At 39.7% G+C, this 23086-nt stretch overlaps 1 protein-coding gene across 1 annotated transcript; it reads left to right on the forward strand.

Annotated features, from left to right (window-relative positions):
* The first annotated feature begins 58 nt into the window (after positions 1–58).
* On the forward strand, positions 59–16002 carry WARS1 (tryptophanyl-tRNA synthetase 1). The gene is made up of 11 exons (XM_081334014.1): positions 59–192; positions 1394–1599; positions 3111–3318; positions 7198–7306; positions 8510–8629; positions 9808–9990; positions 11023–11123; positions 12798–12910; positions 14105–14278; positions 15009–15149; positions 15792–16002. Exons 2-11 carry the CDS (start codon positions 1486–1488, stop codon positions 15948–15950), a joined length of 1422 nt encoding a protein of 473 aa, XP_081190140.1. The 5' UTR covers positions 59–192; positions 1394–1485; the 3' UTR covers positions 15951–16002.
* The last annotated feature ends 7084 nt before the right edge of the window (positions 16003–23086 follow it).

A 23086-nucleotide genomic window follows, 5' to 3' on the forward strand; every position in this document is an offset into this window, starting at 1 on the left:
GACAGACCTTCCCGTAGTGCGCTCGCAGGGGAAGGCTCTCGGTTGCTTACCTCCTCCTTGTCCTCAGTTCCGGGCTAGGAACGCCTTTCCTGATCGGAAGACGATCAGCGTCGCACGAGCTGTGCTCTAGCTGATGCAATGGGGCTGCTCCTGCTGGGGAGTCGCTGAAAGAAGTGGGGATTCCGCGGACAGGTAAGGTAAAGACAGGTGAAAGAGGTGAAAGGAGGCAAAGCGGGGAGGCCTCTTGGTATCTTAAAAAGTCGGCTGGGGATCGGAGAAAAAGAAAGGGAGATCTTTTGGGGGGGGAGAGAGATTTCCGTGGGAGAAAAAGGAAAACCGAATCTAGGATTGGAGAGATAAATCTGCTACTTCCGCCTGACTTTCTGGGTTCGTTGATAGGCGTTGTATGTATCTTTTGCTCTCCTGAAAATTAGCCCTTGAGTGAGTACTACCGTAGTAGGCCACCCTGACCAGGAGGTTGATAATTAAGATTTCAATATTCAAAGGACTTTTCAAGCTTTCTCGTTGAAATGCATACAGTGGCCCTGTAGAATATGCCACGACTACCGTTCCATCCATATTGCAGATTCAGCTGAAACTGAAACAGAACCCTTGACTAACATTATCTATTGAGATCTTTGCAAATGGAATTTGCATATCAGGGTACGATTTGGTTCCTTTTCAAAAGATGCGTTCGTTTGCTAGGTTTATATGCTGGTAGATCCTGGTACAGTCCAGGTGCAGAAAAAAGCAGAAAGCAAATATGGGAAGCTGCTCTTCTCAGAGAGATTAATTCCAGCCCAGGTTTGTTGAAGTAAACTGACAGGATGGAACTCTCTAGTCTAAAGTATTTTAAATGTAATCACTTCCTGACATTGATTACAGTACAATTAATAATCTACTCCTTTCACTATTGTAATTGTGCTACTGATCTTATCAATAACTACAGGTAGTCCTCGACTTATAACCCTTTTTTGGCAACTATTCAAAGGTGATATACAAGCAGTCCTTGCACTTAATGATTATTGCAGTGCCTCCACAATCACGTGATCAAAATTCAGGCCTTAGCAACTAGCATGGATTAATAATGGTTGCAGTGTCCCAAAGTCACATGATCAGCATTTGTGATTCTCCCCAGCTGACAAAGCCAATGGGAGAAGCCAGATTCACTTAATGACCATATCCAGCACTTAACTGCATTGATTCATTTAAGCTGTGGTAAAAAAGGTCATAAAATCTGGCATCCCAGGATGACTTACTTAATTGCCTTGCTTAGCAATCAAAGTTTCAGTCCAAATTATGATCTTAAGTGAAAGGCTACTTGTAAACTAATTACCCTTATGTAATTCAGAGAGAGAGAGAAAGATACTAATATTTATTATTTGTCTTATAGAATTCTCCAAGCTTGCGGTTTTGAAGTTTCTGGATAAAACATTATGAAACGCACTTTAAATTAAAAATACAAGACTTTCCACACTCCTTAAAATGGCAGATATTCCAAATGAAAGCTTTTGCTCTCTTAAGCCACTTGAACTGTTTGAACAAATAGCAGCACAAGGAGAAAAAGTCAGATCTCTGAAATCCAAGAAAGCATCAAAGGTAAAGCAGTACTTTATTAGTTGAATTTCCCTGAAAATACGGATCATTTCTGTGGAGTCCACCTATATAAACATTTTAAGAGCCTTGTAATAAAACTATGTTACTACAAAGTATTAAATTGGATTTGTGTGTGTGTGTGTGTGTGTGTGTGAGGGGGTGTTCTGTCGTCCTGCTACCAGAATTGAATTTTAATTTTCTTGATAAAATATAGTGTTAGATCCAGAGCATTTTTTCTGTAAGCAAATGTGCTCCTTACATTGTTGAAAGTGATTGAAGACCATCAAAGGCTTTTACTGGACTAGTGAAAATATTCTGTGATTCAGCCTTTGCTCTGATCTTGTTCATCTCATCTACTCACAAATAGTACTTGGAAGAAATTGTCACAAACTGATGACTTACTTGACTGCCACCTGAATCAGACCTTTTTCTTATTCAAGTTTCACTACTAATAAAATGACAAAATGAGCAAGAACAAATTTAAAATTCATTATAGGATTTATTCAGTGATGATGCAATGTGTAAATATTTTTTTTGTTGTTTTCCTTAATATCTGTCTATAGCCTGTTTTCAATTGCTAAATTTTTACTGTAGATTTAGTAAAAAAAATGACCTTCATAGTAAATGTTCTGCATTACATTCTATAGATAAAATCAGTCAAATCTGTTCCAATCTAGATAAGCTGTAACCAATGCATTATCTGTTCTAAGATGGATACAGTCTTACCTTGTACAACTAAAGGTTGTGAACTAGCATGTCCTTTTTGCTAAATCCAAAAAGGTGAGCAGAAACAGTGGGAAAAAGGCAGTCCTGCATTTGATTTAGGCTTAGTTCTTATCAAGAACAGTTGCTGTAAGCACCTAAGAAGAAAACCTGCCCTAATCTTGTTAGCCTTTTGTAAGTCACTGAAGACCTGTTTCCTCAGACTTTCAGGCCTGGAAGTTTTGCTATAGAGGTGATTTTTCTGAACTAATGCTTTTCCCTGTTGCATTTTTAATCTTTGTGCGCTGTCCCAAACCATAGGATGACATAGGCATCATATTGTGAGACGAGCAGCCATATAAATTATATAAATAAAGTGTTCTGTAAAAATACTTAGTTTTTAAAGAAAGACATGCTACGCTAGTGAAGCAATTTGGTTCTAATTGGAATATGCTTACCAAACTCTTAAATGGAATACTTATAATAACCTTTCCTTTTTTGGTTCTGCTGTGCCCCTATGAAATAGATAAATATTTGTACCTGTTTTGCAAGTGGAAAAAATGCAATAGAGGCCTTGAATGACGTGCTCAACATTACATAAGCAGATTGTTTGGCTGTAGTTGCCTTTTTTGGGGGGAGAGAACCAGTTGTTTCATTCCCATACAGATTTTTGTCTTCACGTTGTAATTTCTATGCATGCTAGAGGTTGAGAACATTGAATATGTGTGTGTGTGTGTGTGTGTGTGTGTATAATTGCTAGGCTCAGTGTCTCTAAACTTAAATTTATTTGAATGCTGTTATTTTATTCCCAGGATGAAATTGATGCTGCAGTTAAGTTGTTGCTGTCATTAAAAGTAACCTATAAAACAGCAACAGGTCAAGAATATAAAGCAGATTCTCCTCCAACAGATTTCACTCCAGTCAGTAATAGTCCAGACAATGCTGAAGAGGATGATTTTGTGGATCCCTGGACAGTGCAGACATCCAATGCAAAAGGAGTGGATTATGATAAACTTATAGGTGTGTGGGGTTCTATTACCTTAAAAGACATGTTTGTTTGCTCATTACATTTATATGCCGCCCATCTCACTGTCAAGTGATTTTGAGTGGCTTACATCATAAAAGTGAAAGTACAGAATATTAAAACATTGAAATATTAAATATTAATATAAATTAAATGGATTAGGGGAATTCAACATGGGTGGTGAAATACAGCTTCAAGCTCTGCAGGTGGGATTTCATGAAAGTGTCATGGTTAAGATGGTAGAATACATTGAGCCTTGATCTTATTCAACTAGTATGTTTCTTTAAGATTCGCAAAGAAGCCTTATTAAGTTTCCTTTCCTTTTTAAATCCCAACTTTTATGAACAGCACTGTAGGGATGTTTTTTCAGTTTGGAATTTTTAAAATTATTATGTTTAGATTTTAAAATGGGATGTGACAACTGACATTAATAGCCCATTTTTATGTTACTATTTATTTATTTATTTATTTAGTTATTTATTTATTTATTTATTTATTTGGTTTATATACCGCCCTATTCCCAAAGGACTCAGGGCGGTTTACAAGGCAAAATTTAAAAACAATCCAATATAAAATTAAAATAAAATTAAATTAAGTCTAGCCGCAAAAATTAAATCACAATTTAAAAACATTAAACCCCTCAGTCCAGACCAGATAGCTCAAAGAGCCAGGTTTTTAGGTCCTGGCGAAATGAACGAAGGTCGGGGGCAGTCTGGAGTTCCGTTGGCACTTGATTCCATAGGGCAGGCGCGCCCACAGAGAACGCCCTCCCCCTGTGGATTGCCCGTCGGCAATCCTTGACTGGCGGTACCCTGAGGAGGCCCTCCCTGTGGGAGCACACAGGATGATGGGAAATTGACGCTGGCAGTAGGTGTTCCCTTAGATAATCCAGGCCCATGCCATTTAGGGCTTTATAGGTCATCACCAGCACCTTGAATCTCACCCGGAGGGCAGCCGGAAGCCAATGCAGCTCGCGGAGAAGAGGTGTTACATGGGAGTATCAGGAGACTCCCATCACAACTCGCGCGGCTGCATTCTGCACCAGCTGAAGCCTCCGAGTGGTCCTCAGGGACAGCCCCATGTATTTATTTTTTATTTATTTATCTATTCGGTTTATATACCGCCCTATTCCCAAAGGACTCAGGGCGGTTTACAAGGCAAAATTTAAAAACAATCCAATATAAAATAAAAATTAAATTAAATTAAGTCTAGCCGCAAAAATTAAATCACAATTTAAAAACATTAAACCCCTCAGTCCAGACCAGATAGCTCAAAGAGCCAGGTTTTTAGGTCCCGGCGAAATGAACGAAGGTCGGGGGCAGTCCGGAGTTCCGTTGGCAGTTGATTCCATAGGGCAGGCGCGCCCACAGAGAACGCCCTCCCCCTGTGGATCGCCCGTCGGCAATCCTTGACCGGCGGTACCCTGAGGAGGCCCTCCCTGTGGGAGCGCACAGGACGATGGGAAATTGACGCTGGCAGTAGGTGTTCCCTTAGATAATCCGGGCCCATGCCATTTAGGGCTTTATAGGTCATCACCAGCACCTTGAATCTCACCCGGAGGGCAACCGGAAGCCAGTGCAGCTCGCGGAGAAGAGGTGTTACATGGGAGTATCGGGAGACTCCCATCACAACTCGCGCGGCTGCATTCTGCACCAGCTGAAGCCTCCGAATGGTCCTCAGGGGCAGCCCCATGTAGAGAGCATTGCAGTAGTCTAGCCGGGAGGTCACGAGCGCATGGGTGACTGTGCGTAGCGCATCTCGGTCCAGATAGGGCCGTAACTGGCGCACCAGGCGAACCTGGGAAAAAGCCCCCCTGTGTGTTACATCGGCCACGGGCTCAGGGCAGGGGCGGTGGGGTGGCGGTAGTTATACGGGAGACCTTATGTCCGCGGGAGACCACTATTGTACAGATAGGCGGGAGTGAATCCCTCCTCCTGAGGTGTGGCCCTGGGGCTCAGTTGGGCTTGTTGCTAACATGCCTGGCGCCCAGCTGTGTAGCAACGGCCCTGCCCGAACTTCTCGACGTCCTCTCAGGGTTGACAGTTGAGTTTCCCAGACTTATAGTTCTGGGCGACTTTAACCTGCCTTCTCTGGGAGGGTCGTCTGAGTTGGCCCGGGAGTTCATGGCCTCCATGACAGCCATGGACCTGACCCAAGTAATTCAGGGTCCGACTCATGGGGGAGGACACACTCTCGACCTAGTTTTCTTATCTGGGCAGTGGTTTGATGATCTGGGAGGGGGCTCGCCATCTATTGTCCCCCTGTCATGGTCCAATCATCACCTCCTGCGGTTGGTCTTCCACTATGCCACCCCCCGCTGCTGGGCTGCGGAACCGACCAGGTGGTTCCGCCCCAGGCGCCTAATGGATCCGGAACGGTTCCAGACGGCGCTTGGGTCTATACCTATCCCCCTCGCTCACAGCCCGGCCGACACCTTGGTGGATGCCTGGGAAAGGGCTGCCACCAAGGCGCTCGACCGTGTTGTACCCTTGCGACCCCTGACCCGGCGCAGATCCCGGTGGGCTCCATGGTTTTCTGTGGAGCTCCGGGAGATGAAGCGTCGGAGACGAGGTCTAGAGAGATGTTGGAGATCCAGCCGGTCTGAGTCTGACCGGTTGCAGTTAAGAACCTTTACAAGGTCTTATCTCGCGGTGATGAGGACAGCGAAGTCTAATTACTTCGCTGCCCTCATCGCATCCGCAGATAATCGCCCGGCCGCCCTGTTTAGGGTGACTCGCTCCCTCCTTAATCAGGAGGTGAAGGAGGAGCCCTTACAGGGGCGAGCCGAGGAGTTTAGCTATCATCTGACGGACAAAATCGCTCAGATTCGAGCCGGTTTGGATTCTGACTGGGCAGAGACTGACGGGGAGGAATCGAGCAGTCTAGAGAATGTTACCTGGAGTGAATTCGATCCTGTGACTCCAGATGAGGTGGACAGGATCATGAGGAGACTGAGTTCCGCCACGTGTTTATTAGACCCGTGCCCCTCCTAGCTGGTATATGCAGCCCGGGAGGAGACACGAGGCTGGTTCCAGGCAGTAATAACTGCTTCTTTGAGGGAGGGTACCTTCCCTGCCGCCTTGAAGGAGGCGGTGGTGAGGCCCCTCCTCAAGAAGCCTACCCTGGACCCAGCTATTTTGAACAACTATCGTCCGGTCTCCAACCTTCGCTTTCTTGCGAAGGTGGTTGAGAGCGTGGTGGCACTTCAGCTCCCTCTGTTCCTGGAGGAAACTGATTAACTGGACCCATACCAATCGGGCTTCAGGACCGGGTACAGCACGGAGACGGCATTGGTTGCGCTGGTGAATGATCTCTGCCGGGCTCGGGACAGGGGTTGTTCCTCTGTCCTAGTCCTATTAGACCTCTCAGCGGCTTTTGATACCATCGACCATTTAAGGGCTGAAACCAAATAGTACACCTGCTGTAGAGTTTAATCCTTCAAAAAGCAAAATATTTCACAATGTCATTGTATTCAGTAGATTTTACAAAATAAATCTTAAGATATACTGTGTATTCAGACATCAGAGTGAAATTTTTACTGAATTATGAAGGTAATATAATAGATTGAAACAGGTATCTTGAAATCTAATTAATTGCATAAGTAGACATGTTCTGTCAGCAAATATTTATTGTGCAGTTAATTTTCAAGTCAAGACCAGCTACCTATTTTATAACTGGAGATTTCAGGAGACCAATCAAATCAGCAAGAATCATCACTTTTTGACCTTTCTCTTAAGTATTCATAATTTACACATGGAACCTTTTCAAAACATTTCAACTATTTATTTTGTGAGGAATGGGGCTATATGATGTACTGTTCATTAATTTATTCACCATCATGAATGTAATTTAGTGTCTATTTCTGTTTTTTTCAGTTCGATTTGGCAGTAGCAAAATTGATAAAGACCTCATCAATAGAATAGAGAGAATTACAGCACATAAACCACATCATTTTCTACGGCGAGGTATTTTCTTTTCTCATCGGTAAGTATGCTTTATCACTAGCTTATTTGAATTCAACAAAATACTCTTTCTAAATGCCTCTTTCATTCATCTTAATATGTTGTTAGCTGCAAAGTCGTGTCTGACCCATCGCGACCCCATGGACAACGTTCCTCCAGGCCTTCCTGTCCTCTACCATTTTCTGGAGTCCATTTAAGCTCACGCCTACTGCTTCAGTGACTCCATCCAGCCACCTCATTCTCTGTCGTCCCCTTCTTCTATTGCCCTCAATCTTTCCCAGCATTAGGCTCTTCTCCAGTGAGTCCTTCCTTCTCATTAGGTGGCCAAAGTATTTGAGTGTCAACTTCAGGATCTGGCCTTCTAAAGAGCAGTCGGGGTTGATCTCCTCTAGGACTGACTGGTTTGATCTCCTTGCAGTCCAAGGGACTCGCAGGAGTCTTCTCCAGCACCATAGTTCAAAGGTCTCAATTCTTTGGCGCTCAGCCTTTCTTATGGTCCAACTTTCACTGCCATACATTGCAAATGGGAAGACCATAGCCTTGACTATATGCACTTTTGTTGGCAGGGTGATGTCTCTGCTTTTTAGTGTGCTGTCTAGATTTGCCATGGCTTTCCTCCCCAGGAGCAAGCGTCTTTTAATTTCTTGGCTACAGTCCCCATCTGCGGTGAACTTGGAGCCCAAGAAAATAAAATCTGTCACTACCTTCATTTCTTCCCCATCTATTTGCCAGGAATTGAGAGGGCCAGATGCCATGATCTTGGTTTTCTTAATCTTAATATATTGAGTACTATTCTACAAGCATTCCTATGAAAGAAAACTAAAACTTAGAGCATAAAATGGAAATGGTGGTGAAATACATTCTTTGTATTTGTCTATGAAGATTGTCAGTCATCCAGGTCTTGGTTGTCCTAAAGGTGCTTTTATTCACAAAACGTTTCGCTTCTCATCCAAGAAGCTTCTTCAGCTCTTGAATGAGAAGAAGCTTCTTGGATTGGAAGCGCAACATCTTCAAGAAAAACAAAGTCCAGTTGCCTCCTGGGGAAAAAATCACCTTTGGGATTCCTTGTATTTCAAAACTGGAATGTTGTTACATATATAAATTATGGCATAGTATCTTTTTTAATACAAAATAATCACTGAAATGTGTTTATACCGCTGTCATTCATCTTTATATGACTGGGCGGTTCCTTAAAATGGTACAATATTTCCTCACTTTCCTCCAGAGATATGAACCAAATTCTTGATGCCTATGAACAGAAGAAACCATTTTACCTTTACACAGGCAGAGGTCCCTCATCTGAGACAATGCATGTTGGCCACCTTATCCCATTTATGTTTACAAAGTAAGTAATTCTGATAAGTTGTGCTTTTTTATTAAATTATTTCTTGTTTTAAAAGTAGTTAATCTCAGTGGCAGATGTTTGCATTATGCTAAATGCTGATATCTGGAATTAGGACATGGATGTTGAGATCAATATACAGAGAAGTTTACAGAAGTATTTCTTTGTTGATCTCTCTTCTTGAACTTTGGTATACTCTCCTGAATTGTGTTGTATAAGGTACTTTTGTGGGGAAGGGAAATCACCCCAAATTGGATGCAAATATTTTTAATAAGCAGAAAATACATACTGTATATGTATACATACAGACATGTTTTTGCACATTAAGAATATTTACATCCAATTTTGACTTCAGTTTATATAGTGCTCCATTTCCAGAGGTACTTGAAAGATTTACAAGGTATCAGTATTGTAGAATTGAAAAATTATTAATCCAAACCTTAGTTAACATAATTAACTCGAGAGCACTCCTGTCAAGTGCTGCCTTATTCCAGAAATCAGCCATATATATCAGTTTGAAACCAACAGAAGTAATTTAAGGATTGGAGATAAGAGGAACAATTATTATTTGAAATTGTTCAGGCAATTTGTTATTTTACACAGGCAAGGCAAATATTTATTAACATCTATCAGCATGATGCATATATGGAATTCGATATCTAGAGACATATGTTATGTCTAATGCTGCAGGGGGAAAAAAAGAAACAGGTAATTTCCAAAATCTGAATACCAAACTTAAGTACTGTAATTGTATGAGTTGTCCAAAATAATTGCTGCTGTAGGAAAATTACATGCACAATTAAGCACAATAAAATCAAATATTAGAACCCAAGATACAATAGGGTGGGCACAGTTTCAGCGTGATGCATCCGGCCCACGGGCTGGCAGTTTCGCATGCCTGTTATATATATTGGTTAAAAGATAAACTACTTCCACAAATTTATCATATGCATTTATTATATACATTACCACATTATTATTAGCATATCCATAGGCAGATGTTTATCTACATACCAAGAGGTATATTCAAATAAATGTTGCTGACTGAGAAAATATTTCTCCAAAGGCTACAAAAGTGATTGTAAATAGGTTTATCAACTTGTAATTTGCATACCTCATAATTTAACTAGAAGTTACCTTGAAACACTTGTTTTGTGTAAACTTGTTTTGTTTCTTACTAGGTGGTTACAAGAAACATTTAATGTCCCATTAATCATACAAATGACTGATGATGAGAAATATTTGTGGAAAGATCTGACCATTGAAAAAGCTTACCAGTATGCTATAGAAAACATCAAGGACATAATAGCCTGTGGATTTGACATTAATAAAACTTTTATCTTTTCTGATTTCTCTTATATGGGGTAAGGATCTTATTTTTTGATAACTAAATGATCAAAATTCATCATTTTGACATAATATTAAGCTAACCAGGTAATATTAAACTAACCATATTGTTAAACTAATATTAAACAACACAGTGAACTGGTGCTTTTTTAACCAATTTTCTTTCAAGAAATCTAATACATAATATGGCATGTATCAGTTTTAGAAAGAACACTGCTTAAAAAAAGTTCTTTGAGATAAAAGCCAGCATAAAGAGTATTTGTCTACAGAATAATTGTGTTATTGCCATTAAAAGTATGTTTGATAATCTTGTATTTCTTTCATACTAATGAGCCATTTGAAGAGATTCAAATATCGTGGTTGAAATATAATTCTTATATTTTATTGCATTAGGGGGAACAAACAGAGCTACAGCAACACTTGGAATTCTTTCAGCTTTAGAAAAAACTATTTTATTAAAAGAAAAACATTCTTGAATTGTGCTGTGTTTATTATTTGGCTAGGCTCTGAAAAACTATCTTGTGGTTTTCTACAGAGTTTTAATGTTCTAGATTTGCAAACTTAGAAGGTGTATTGACCTGGCTCAATTCCTGCAGTGCCCTTTGCCAGGCTGCATTGACCTGATGAACACAGCAGAATCAGTTTTTATAATGTCTTGTGATAATTAGTAGCTCTGGAGGGTGAAAACTAAAGCAACTTTGGTTGTTGAGATCAATTGGTGATCCTTTTATCCATATGGAAAAAAATGTAATGAAAAAGTATGACAATTCTTTGTGGCTTAAATACAGTATGAGAACAGAATAAGTCTGTATAAGCTTATAAGTACCTTTATACTAAAGTGAAATCTATAATAAAATAATTTGGAAATGCTTCATGAAAAAGCTAATTAAAGTAGCCTAAATTTTATTTAAACCTGATTCTGAATACAATATATTAATCACCCACGTTTCCTCATAACCTGATTGCAATATTGACTTATGAGCATTCTCAAGAACACATTTTTCTCTGTGTTAAGATTTGGGATTTTGATTTCTCTGCCCTTTTCCCAGGACAAGTGTTGGCTTCTATGAAAATATTGTTAAAGTTCAAAAGCATGTGACATTCAACCAAGTGAAAGGAATCTTCGGTTTTACAGATAGTGACTGCATAGGTGAGTTACGATAGAATTCTATTAACTAATACAAGATATTGGAAACAAAAACTTACCTGAAGTTCTGGTTCAAAAAAAAAAACATAGTGAGATACAGTGCTTGAATCTTGGACTAATGCCAGGGACAGCAGGTTCAAATTTTATTTAACCATGGAGAATCACACAAATAATTTTTATGCTTCACAGTATTTTTCTGAAGATAAAATTAATGTAGAAACTATCCTCAGCTTTTGGAAGGGGTTGTGAGGGTGGATATGAAATAAAAATGTCATAAGTAAATTCACTAGAGGCATCTTTGCTTTATAAGGATAGTAATTGCATTGACCTGATGAACACAGCAGAATCAGTTTTTATAATGTCTTGTGATGATTTGGAGGGTGAAAACTAAAGCAACTTTTGTTGTTGAAATCAATTGGTGATACTTTATCCATATGGACGCGGTGGCTCAGTGGGTTAGGACGCTGAGCTTGTCGATCAGAAGGTCGGCAGTTTGGCGGGTCGAATCCCAAGTGCCGCGTAACAGAGTGAGCGCCTGTTACTCGTCCCAGCTTCTGCCAACCTAGCAGTTCGAAAGCACGTAAAAATGCAAGTAGAAAAATAGGGACCACTACAGTGGGAAGGTAACAGCGTACCGTGCGCCTTTGGCGTCTAGTCATGCCGGCCACATGACCACGGAGACATCCTCGGACAAGCGCTGGCTCTTCGGCTTTGAAATGGAGATGAGCACCGGCCCCGAGAGTTGGAAACGACTAGCACGCATGTGCGGGGGAACCTTTAAAAGGTAAAGGTAAAGGTTCCCCCGCACATGCGTGCTAGTCGTTTCCGACTCTAGGGGCCGGTGCTCATCTCCGTTTCAAAGCCGAAGAGCCAGCGCTTGTCCGAGGACGTCTCCGTGGTCATGTGGCCGGCATGACTAGACGCCAAAGGCGCACGGAACGCTGTTACCTTCCCACTGCAGTGGTCCCTATTTTTCTACTTGCATTTTTACATGCTTTCGAACTGCTAGGTTGGCAGAAGCTGGGACGAGTAACAGGCGCTCACTCTGCTACACGGCACTCGGGATTCGACCCGCCAAACTGCCGACCTTCCGATCGACAAGCTCAGCGTCCTAACCCACTGAGCCACCGCGTCCCTTAGGGGGAACCTTTACCTTTACCTAATTGTAGAGATACACATTTGTTATAGTTGTAATCTAGATAGATGGAGAATTTGAGATATATGGCTGAACTATAGCTCGTAGCATCTTCAGACACCCTTACTAATGATGAGGGTACCTGTGAGTTTTTCCCTCCTGTACTTGAACTGGGATATTGTCATTTCTGCTTAGGTAATGTTTAAACAGCTAAAAGTATGGTGTACAGAAAAGAAAAAGAATATAACATAACATCAAGTAAAAATCACTGTCACAAAGTTACAACTGTTTACATAACAGTTCCATTTGTGGTATTTCAAATTACTATTTAAGATTTTAAAATATTTATTTGCTCGCATGTTGCCTGTTAAATGTGTAATTCTGACATACATTTATATGCATTCTTTACATGTAATAAGTTATTTAACTTTAGGCCTCTCATAACTAGCATTTCTTATAACATTGGCATCTAATTTCTGTATTTAACCACTCTATTTTTCATTATGTTTTATTGAACAAATGAGTATTTTGTGCTCTCCTAGGAAAGATAAGTTTTCCTGCTATTCAGGCAGCTCCATCCTTTAGCTCATCATTTCCAGAGATCTTCAACAATAGGAAGGATATCCAGTGTTTAATCCCATGTGCAATTGATCAGGTAAGAAAGTTCTCTGAGATGTTTTAAACAGCTTCCATCAAATCCATTACATCATTACATCCAGTCCAAAAAGCAAGTGTAAACATTAGAGCTATATATACATTCTGCAGATCTCTAGTTGCAGCTTGCCTTTATTTATTTATTTATTTATTTATTTATTTATTTATTTATTTATTTATTTATTTTTGGGACTTATATGCCGCCCTATCTCCCGAAGGACTCAGGGTGGCTAACAGCAATAAAAACAACAATACAAAAATTAAAAAAGAATTAAATAACAGCCCCAAAATAAATTAACTACACAGTTAAAAATTAAAACATTTTAAAAACCCATCGTCAATCCAGGTCAGCCTGATGGAAAACGAAAGTTTTGAGGTCACGGCGAAAGGACCGGAAGTCCGGGGCCATCCGAAGCTCAAGGGGGAGTTGGTTCCAAAGGGCTGGCATTCCCACAGAGAAGGCCCTCCCCCTGGGGGTCGCCAGCCGACATTGTCTGGCCGACGGCACCCTGGGGAGGCCTGTTCTGTACCAGCCTGCTACCAGCCCTGCAGCAAAAGCAGGGACAACCCCTTTACAGACGGCAAGAGGCTGGAATAAAGCCTGCCAAATTTATTAACATAAAACAGAGCAAGACAAGACACCAACCATGAAACAGGAGCTATGAAACAGGAACTATCCAAGCGGTTGCCTTCAGCAAACCAGCCCTCCCACACATTCCCCTTAAATACAGTTCAGGGCGTGGCCTCTCTCTGCCTCCTTCCGAGGTGCCCCATTGCCTTCCTCTGTTTACTCCTGATTGACTGCCTCCTGCGTCGGGCATCCTTGAACAGGGCCAGCTGTGGGTCATCTTCATCCACACTGTCAGGCTCACACAGCTGGGTCTCCATCATGACCAGGTGGGAGGGGCCCGGCTGAGGGCTCTGCGGAGCCTCAAGGCCATCATCAGCAAGCTCTTCAACACCCCCCTCCTCCTCCTCTGAGTCGTCCGACCCAACTGCCGAACCCACAGGCTGACCCTGAATCACAACAAGGCCCTCTCTGTGTGAGCGCACTGGGCTTCTGTCCTTTTTAGACAAGTTAACTTAAGGTTTTCCAACACTTTGTACCATTTGTAGTGCTCTTCCTCTCCTGACCAACACTATAGCAGTTCATTCTGTTATGCTTTTTGTTCTGGTTCTTTTTTCCTCTTTTTAGGATCCCTATTTTAGAATGACAAGAGATGTAGCTCCTCGGATTGGCTATCCCAAGCCAGCATTACTGCATTCTGTCTTCTTCCCAGCCTTGCAGGGAGCACAAACAAAAATGAGTGCTAGTGATCCTAACTCTTCTATCTTTCTTACTGATACACCCAAGCAAATCAAAACAAAGGTAAGAGACCAGTACTGTACACAGGTTGCATTGCTATTGAGTTCCAGCTCTACTTTTTTTCACAGCTTTTCCCCAAAGAATGTTGTAGCAAATATTAAAAATTATATTCTTAAGCAGACTGAGCCGTAAATACTTCACTCTACTCATGTGTCTTTGCACTGCAAGCTAAACTAACAGCAGTATTTAATGTACTAAGGATCCTCCAACTGACTGACTCTCCATGGCACCATGAAATCATTTCATAGTGACAGTTGCTAGGCAACTTATCAAGGTGTATAATCCCAGTCTGCTTGGCTTTAAAGAGCGTGGGCTTTCCTCATCAGCCATGTTTTGCATAACTCATAAACATGCAATTGTCATACCCTGGAGGAGATCAGTTCTATCTTTCTATGGATCATTAGCATAATTTTATGTTTTATTATTTTATCATTATCATAATGATGCAAAGGAAAATCCATAATACCTGTCTCAGCAACATATTGGTGGTGGGTGGAAATTTTAACTCAGTTTTGATTAATAAGCTGTAATTGTTTTTGATTCGATGTGGCCTTCTTTACTTTGCAGTATCGGAATACTGTATGTTACCTGAAGCTCATATAAAATTTGATTTGTAATATGTTGATTAATATTGAAAAATCTATAGATGCTGTTTATTGTATATGAAGTTTACTTTATATAAAAGCTTTCCCCCACTTCTAATGCATGCACATATTCTTGTATCTTGCTCTAGATTAATAAACATGCTTTCTCTGGTGGCAAAGACACTGTTGAAGAGCATAGGCAGTATGGTGGCAACTGTGATGTGGATGTGTCTTATATGTACCTCACCTTCTTCCTTGAAGATGATGACAGATTAGAACAAATTAAGCAGGTAATTGCCATCTCCTTTGGAAATGTTTTGCTCATCTTGAAAAACTATTCCGAGATGATCATCCTTTTTCAGTACCACAAGGGGCCAGATTCCTGAGACAAACTATAAGATATTTTTTTCTTAAAGCATTTCATTGAGGCATCAGAATCTATTTTTCATCTATAAATTTGATATTGTTTCCTCTGAATACAGCATAATTATTTAAAGTAGAAGGTAGTTACTTTTTTTATATTTAAATTGTGCCTTGTCCCCAAGATATTCAAGGTGGTTATACGTGGCACTCCTCTCTCCCACTTTTTCCCACAACACTAAATGATTGGCCCAAAGTCATTCAGTAAATTTCTGTGTCTGAAAGTTGAATTCTTCCTGTCTCTTCCCAGTCCTACTCTAGCTATAATACTGCACTAGCTAAGTATTCAGAGAGTTAAAAAGAACTTCTGAGTCATCAAATTGCACCTCCAATCCACTATCCTGTGCCTAAAGTATCCCTTTCTATGAAGTTCTATGAGACACTTGGAGGGAAGGATACTACTAGTTAAGAAAGGCAGAGTGCTTTCCATGCCCACACAGTACCTTTTAGGAGATTAGCAGGAGATGTTACTGGATATGAACATTCTGTTTGACTGTGACATTCTTTGGCAGGCGTACACAAGTGGAGCCCTGCTGACAGGAGAACTCAAGAAGGTGTTGATTGAAACACTTCAGCCCTTGATTGCAGCTCACCAGCAAAGGCGAAAGCAGATCACTGATGAAATGGTGAAGGAATTCATGACCCCACGGAAGCTGGCATTTGACTACTAATTCTACAATTGCATGTTAATTTATCAGCACATAAAGATCACATGTTATTGTACTTTGTTGTTCTTTTTTTTGCCATAATTATGTACAGGCATAAACAGCACTGCTTTTAATTAGTAAGTTATCCCATGTGTCTGTACTTGACAAAAAAACAGAAATTAGTTGTACATAATATTTGGACTGCATAGGTTAGCAAGGTAATTTATTTCCTGGAGAAGATTGTTCCTCCACAAAATACCTGGTTTCATGGAGCATGCTGATAGGAAGAAAACTGACTTTAAAAAGAATTCAACTCTGTGGAACATTTTTATATCGAGGAAAATTTCCTTTTTCATCTCTAACTTATATTCTTTGTTACAGTGAACATATATACGTGTGTGTGTGTGTGTGTATACATATGTGTGTATACATATACACACATACATACATATACATACATGTGTGTATACACACACATACACAAACATTTCATTATACTAATTATGGTACTATCTAAAATGAAGTGTTGATGGGTTTTACAGTCATAAGAATATTTATGATTGTTTTGAAAGACAGAACAGTTTAATTATTCTTTGAAAGATAGCTAGCTGGGAAATAGTCAAAGTATACTGAAATTTTTGCTGACTTTTGCCAAATCATGGTACATAGTATTTCTAACATAAAAGCAATTATTTCCTAAGAGCAATACGAAATTTACCAGAGTCGAAACTACTCTGTCTTTGTTTCCAAGCATCCTGAAGTTACATCAAGCTATTCCGTGATATCAGTGAAGTTTAGATCGCAAAGGATGTCTTTGTTTCTGTTTTGTATCAAATGACTATATTTATAGTGTAATTGTTCAACAAAAAGTAATCTTCAGAATGTAGCTTGTCATTCAGTATCTCCTATGTATAGATTCTTGGCTTTGGATGCAAACGGCAGTAATGATTCCATTGTTTTTCTTTTAAATAAAGTAATAGGATCATGAGGTTTAAAGGAATCTAGTCCAACCCCTGGCCCAGTGTAGGAATCCGCATACCATCTTAGTGAAAACTATCCAATCTTTTCTTTAAAACTTCCAGCGATGGAGTACCTTCATCAGACTTCAGGAGGCAGGCTATTTCACTTCTTACCAACTGTTACAGTCAAGAAATTCCTCCTTATTTCCAGTTTGGGTCTCTCTTAGTAAAACAACTCATTCAGTTTTTTTTCCTTATCCTCTGATTATATGGGAAATAAGTTCACACACTTTGCCCCATTGCATTCTTTCATGTATTGGTAGACTGCAGTCATGTCTTCCCTTAGCCCTCTTTTTCTTATGCTAAACAGACCAAATTGTTTTCACCCACAGGTGTCAAACTCCTTGTGTCATGTGATGTGTTGCAACGTATCACCTTTTTTTTTTTTGCATTGCCAGACCTGGGGTGGGCGGGCCTCTGTATGATGCAACCGGTCCGCGGGCCAGCAGTTTGACACCCCTGTTTTAACCGCTCTTTGTAGGTTTTAGCTTCCATGCTCTTTATTGTCTGTTGTTCTTTGTCCTCTCCAGTTCCTCAGCATTCCTTTTGATTTATGGCAATCAGAACTGCAGTATTCCAGAGGCAGTCTAACCAGTGCAGCATACAGTAGTACTATTACTTCTCATGATCCTGACATTATGTCTATTGACACAGCCAAAAAGTGCATTGGCCCTTTAGGCAGCTGTGCCATATTGCTTAACCTGTAGCTTATCAAGATATCCAGATCCTTCTTACTGCTAAGCTAAGTGCAGAACCTTAACATTTGTCATCACTGAACATTTTTTGGATGGGGTTCAATGTTCAAGTTTTTCAAAGATCTTTTGCCTATCTTTTGTAGTGTTAACAATCTCTCCCTTTGTTTCATTGACAAATTTCATGAGTATTCTTTCTATTCCCTCATCTAAATAATTTACAAAGATGACAAAGAGTACTGGACTCAGAACAGAACCCTGAGATATTCACAGCATACCTCTCTTCATGAGAACATAGACCCATTAAGGACCACTTGTTGGCTACAGTCATTTGGCCATCTGCAAATGCATTTAGTAGTGAGACCATCCATCTCACATTATCCCAGTTTATCAAGAAGAAGGTAATCTAGGAAATATGAAGAATCAGATGGGATTTCTCTGCTGATCCAAAAAACATTTAGATCAATGTTCTAATATTGATGAATCAGGGAACAACAGTCCTGATTTGAACTTGAAAGAAGTCAATAGAATTGTTCTATACTCCTGTTGCCTGTGTCTTGAGATATTTTTTTTAAGTAGCAAATCCTGTGAAATAACTAGTGTATATATCCGTGCAAAGCAATGTACAGGAAGTGAGATTGTATAAGACTGTAAAGTTTACACCTCAGGAAGACTCCCTATTCCATAGATATTTGCTCACATTATTTCTATGCATTATCAGCATTCTAAAGGCTATTTGTGTTCAACAATATTCTGCATATCCGGTCTATTTCTCTTATAATTTTGTGGTAGGATATACTTTATTCAACAAAAGCTGTATGATAACAGAATTTAATTTATTCCATTTTAGGTTTTTCTACTTCAGTGGAAAAAAATACTTTTCAGGAAAATAGAGCATTTATGCATTAAATCTATACATTAATATGCATTAATTTGGGAATTGATTTTATATTTTTTTCCCCACTCCTCAATTACCTGTGAATTGGAATTAGGAGTGATTTTAGATTTGTTGAGAAAAAATAAAGGCCCTTGGAAACTAGAGAATGGGTGGAAATGTAAATGGCTTCTGGGCAAATTAATCTGAAGATTGCTCCCACCCCTTCAAAGAAGCTGTGTTTATGGTAAATTTAACTCTTTATAACACAGGACCTGACTCTACCTTTTCTTTCTCTCCAGTTGACTCTTGCCTTCTCTCCATCCAGTTTTGTTCTCCCTTCCCCCACCCCTCCCACCCCCCTCAAAAATCAGTTCTCTTCTTTTCCCCATACAATTCTTTTCCCTTCAGTCTTATTTTCGTGCTGGGTTTGGAGGAGGTTTATTATTTTGGCTCTTTTTGCTGGAAAGAGGAGAACAGGTGTTTTATATGTGAAAATAGAAGACCTGGAAGCAATTTTCTATATGAGGTTATTCTGTTAACATAAATTTATCGTATCAACTTTTCTGAACTGTAGTTTTTGACACACACGCTATATATAAGGGTATCAGGTGCACCTATGTATTTGGCAAAAAATAATCTTCAGGACTGCTTTAGCTGAAATTGTCAATCCTAGGCTGACAAGTTGGAAACATGTAGAGCACCTCCTATTTTTCTTTGTGTGGGATTGTCTAGAAGATTATCTAAAGTACAGGTTCCTCCTCCTTTCGGGTAGGTATGGTACACATTAATAACTTGGAGAAATAACTTGGAAGTTTCCTTAATGACTTATTGTACATCTAAAGTTAAAACAACAGCAGCAGCTTTGGGGCAGGAAAAAGGAAATTGGTATAGTTGAGTTTATTTCTCCATAGAAAACTTGGAGCTTTTGATATAAATCTGGCATTGCATTCCTTAGGGCAGGGGTGGGCAACCTCAGCTCTTTTATGACTCATGGACTTCAACTCCCAGAATTCCTCAATCAGCATAGCTGACTCAGGAATTCTGGGAGTTGAAGTCCATGAGTCATAAAAGAGCCGAGGTTGCCTACCCCTGCCTTAGGGTGTAGATTAGAAGATAATGCAACAGAGAAAAAGACTACAATCTAAGCTAAACTACTACAGTTCCATATGCATACATACACAGAGAGAGAGAGAATTGAAAAGAATATGTCCACTAAATACATTAGTGCATTTTTATTTTTTCCCTTTTTCCCAATTGTTAAAAGTCCCATTTAAAAATAACAGAAAATTACCATACTCAATCATTTTGTTGAACAGTTTAGTAATAAAGAGAATTCCTTGGTAGTGTACAATAAAACTAGGATCTTGTGGAACAAGATACTTTCATCATGAATACCATTTGTACACAAATGTGTGCATATTTGTTGTCAGTATCTTCATATGTACATACACGTGCACAGATGCAAATAAAACAGCTGTAAAGTTCTTTAAATTTGCTAGTGTGTCTCTTCTTAGTTTTTAGTCAGCTGCTTACACGGCAAGTTGTTGTAAATAGCAAATTGTTATACATAGCAAATATGCATGCTGTTTAAACTGGTGGCCTCAATATACTGTTATGTTGATATGGCTTCCTAATGTCAAATTCCTTAAAATGTATAAGAATCACAATAAATTTTAGTTTATAAAGCAGCATTTTGAATTCAATATGATAGTTAAGGTGTACATGGAATCCAATTAAGGGTTTCAAAGTGATTCTTGTAAAAGATCCTTGTAAACTGAAAAGCATGAAACTTTTTATTCAACATCTTGTGGATTATCATCAAAATCTGCACTGTAAACAGAAAATTAAATTAAACAGGTTTTGTTTGGCAGATGGCCTTGTGATTTTCCTATTTCTGAAGACATCTGTGTTTTATTAACAATGAATAGATCAAAATCAATGCAAATTCTTACCATTCAGTATTTGGAGGTACAACCATGTCTATATCACTTGCACATTTTCTGTATCAACTTTAATAAGCAAGTTCCTAGGTACAGCAGTTCATGTTCTTATTTGTTTGAATAGAGGGACCCAAAAGGAAAATGTAATAGATACACACATTAAGTAAGGTTTAAATTGTAGCTGTTAGGAGTGGGTTTGCTATAAATAGGAGAAAATCTGTGTCTTTTAGAAAAATAGCTCAACAAAATGTACACCTTGATGGGGCCATTTTGAGAGTTAGAATAGATTAGAGCTGGAAAGGACCTTGGAGGTCTTCTAGTCCAGCCCCCTGCTCAAGTAGGGGGACCTATACCAGACATGTTAAACACAAGGCCCAGGGGCCGGATCCGGCCCGCAAAGTGGTTTCATGTGGCCCGTGAAGCCATCCTGGAAACAGTGAGGGAACGGCCCCCACTGCCTTGGCCCTGGCCCAGAGACCCTCCTTCTGCCAGAGACCCTCAGATCTGTCCCACTCCTGCCCAGGCCCCCATAGGCACCCTTGATGCCAACGATGTAGAGCTGGCCATGCCCACCCAGTAGGCCATATGCACTCTAGCCACGCCCACCCAGTAGGCCACGCCTACCCTGGCCATACCCACCGGGCCCCCTGAGGGCAACTGCAATGCTGATGCGGCCCTCAATGAAATTGAGTTTGACACCCCTGACCTATACCAGTCTCTTCTTAAAAACCTTCAGTGATAAGAGTAGCTTTGTCTACTGTTAAGAAAAAACAAAAAATGTAAAGTAGAACAGAACTTCTCTTTTCTCTTTCTATAGCACAGGGACCAAAGGTGATTTATAGACATTTCTGGGACTGACAGCTATAGTTGAATCACAATCCTAAAAAGAGTGAGTCGAGCAGAAAACAAAAGGAGCAAGTCATGAGTACATCTCCAAAGCAGAATAAAAAAGGAGATTGACAGGGCTACAATGCTTTCTCCTTCAGGAGCAGTAGATGCTAATACTGTAGAGCATTGATAGATACAGAGTGCCCCTGGGTAGCATTTCATCTCCTAGAATAATTCCCCAACCATCTTAAAATCGCCACAGTTGAGAAACACTGCTCTAGGATGGGGCTTTTCAACATGAAAATGTTGAACTTCTTGGAATTACAATATATGAGAGACTAAAGGCAAAAAAAAATGTTCACAGCCGATTTTCTGTCGCTAGAACTTTGCCTATTCATCAGGGGTTGTGGGAATTGTTTTTAACTTAACAGGTCCTATGCTCTGAAAGAGTTGGAAAGACCTTATGGTAGGTACTGTAATTGGAAAAAAGGTCATAAATTCAGGCAAATTGTTTTAAAAAAACACAACTTTTTAGAAAAAGGGAAAAAAACATTCTCATTTTAAAATCCTACAATATTAATTTGACATTCTCACAATTGGGTTCTTAATTAGCCCTTTTTGCTAGTTAGATATCTTTCGGATGGAGTGGCAAGGGATATTATTTCAACAGAGTCTTCTTTTGCCAATCAAGTGCTGACATTTTTTGTGGGAGCCTTTCTGTACAGAGAGTCACAACCATAGGACCAAACCAATTTTTATCAGAGACCAGAGCCCTATTGGACTATCGTTTGCAGATGAGCCATAAAACCAGAGGATCTTCTTTCTTCCATTTTGCACCTTTGAATCTTATGCTAATCAATTGTAATCAGTAAAAACAATTAAATGCTGTTTTACAACCTGTTACTTTGTTTCACTTCTTTCCTTCTTGAATCTGTAAGCTAACAACAACTGCTAGCATTTCCCAAGCCATGAAGTTTTATGCTTCTATTTTCCATGACCAGATTTTTAGATTTGGCAATTTACTTATATCCTAGGTCTTAGGCCAAAGAAACGGGGTCCCTGAGTTGGGGCGATTCTGAGTATTCAGTTCAAGAGTTCATAATGGGTGAGCAACTGATATACAGAAGTTTCCATTCCTGGGTATTGAATTTATTTATACCCTTCTTGGGTACTTCAATTCCCTCCTTTTCTGAGACTAAATACGGCGAGAGAGGGGAAGGGTGAACCATAGTGGTAAAGGTGACTTTATTCATTGATTGAGACACAATCAAGACAAATACAACACATAACACAAAACTTTTTATTTTAAAAAAATACCCAATTTTTATAGTCCCAAAATGTGTTTAAGAACTAGCGTACTATTTGGATTGAGAAACAATCCTTTGACACGGAGGCTAGTTGTCAGTATTTCATAATGAATAAAGTTGGCAACATAGTTATTGTTTAAATGTGTTCAAACCCTTCCTCCCCACCAATGATTTTTAAGCTTAGATGAGATGTAGACTACAATTGAAATGTTATCTTATTTTAACAGTGTCTTTAATCTTCAAGGAGTCATTTATAAAAACATGTTTAGCCAAAAGTAAATATAGTCAAGACTGAGTTACAATTCTGACCCTCTTGGATTGATTAAAAGAATGAGCTACAGCAGGCCTTCAGCTCCTAGTCATTTTTGTTTGTTTGCTAAATGTAACACATTCTAACAATGTGAACTTCATTCTAACTTGTTCACAATTATGGTTCATAAAATAAAAGCATCCTAATTCTTTCCCCTCAGGCTACACAAGTACCCCCCCACGCAAAA

This window comes from Vipera berus, assembly GCF_964194415.1.
Source record: "Vipera berus genome assembly, chromosome: 1".
Taxonomy (NCBI): Eukaryota; Metazoa; Chordata; class Lepidosauria; order Squamata; family Viperidae; genus Vipera; species Vipera berus.

Excerpts from the sequence above, each read along its gene's own strand:
- WARS1 (XM_081334014.1), top strand. The coding sequence starts at position 1,486 with ATGGCAGATATTCCAAATGAAAGCTTTTGCTCTCTTAAGCCACTTGAA. Across the intron at positions 1,600-3,110 it reads AATCCAAGAAAGCATCAAAG|GATGAAATTGATGCTGCAGT; the intron begins GTAAAGCAGTAC and ends TTTTATTCCCAG. Across the intron at positions 7,307-8,509 it reads GGTATTTTCTTTTCTCATCG|AGATATGAACCAAATTCTTG; the intron begins GTAAGTATGCTT and ends ACTTTCCTCCAG.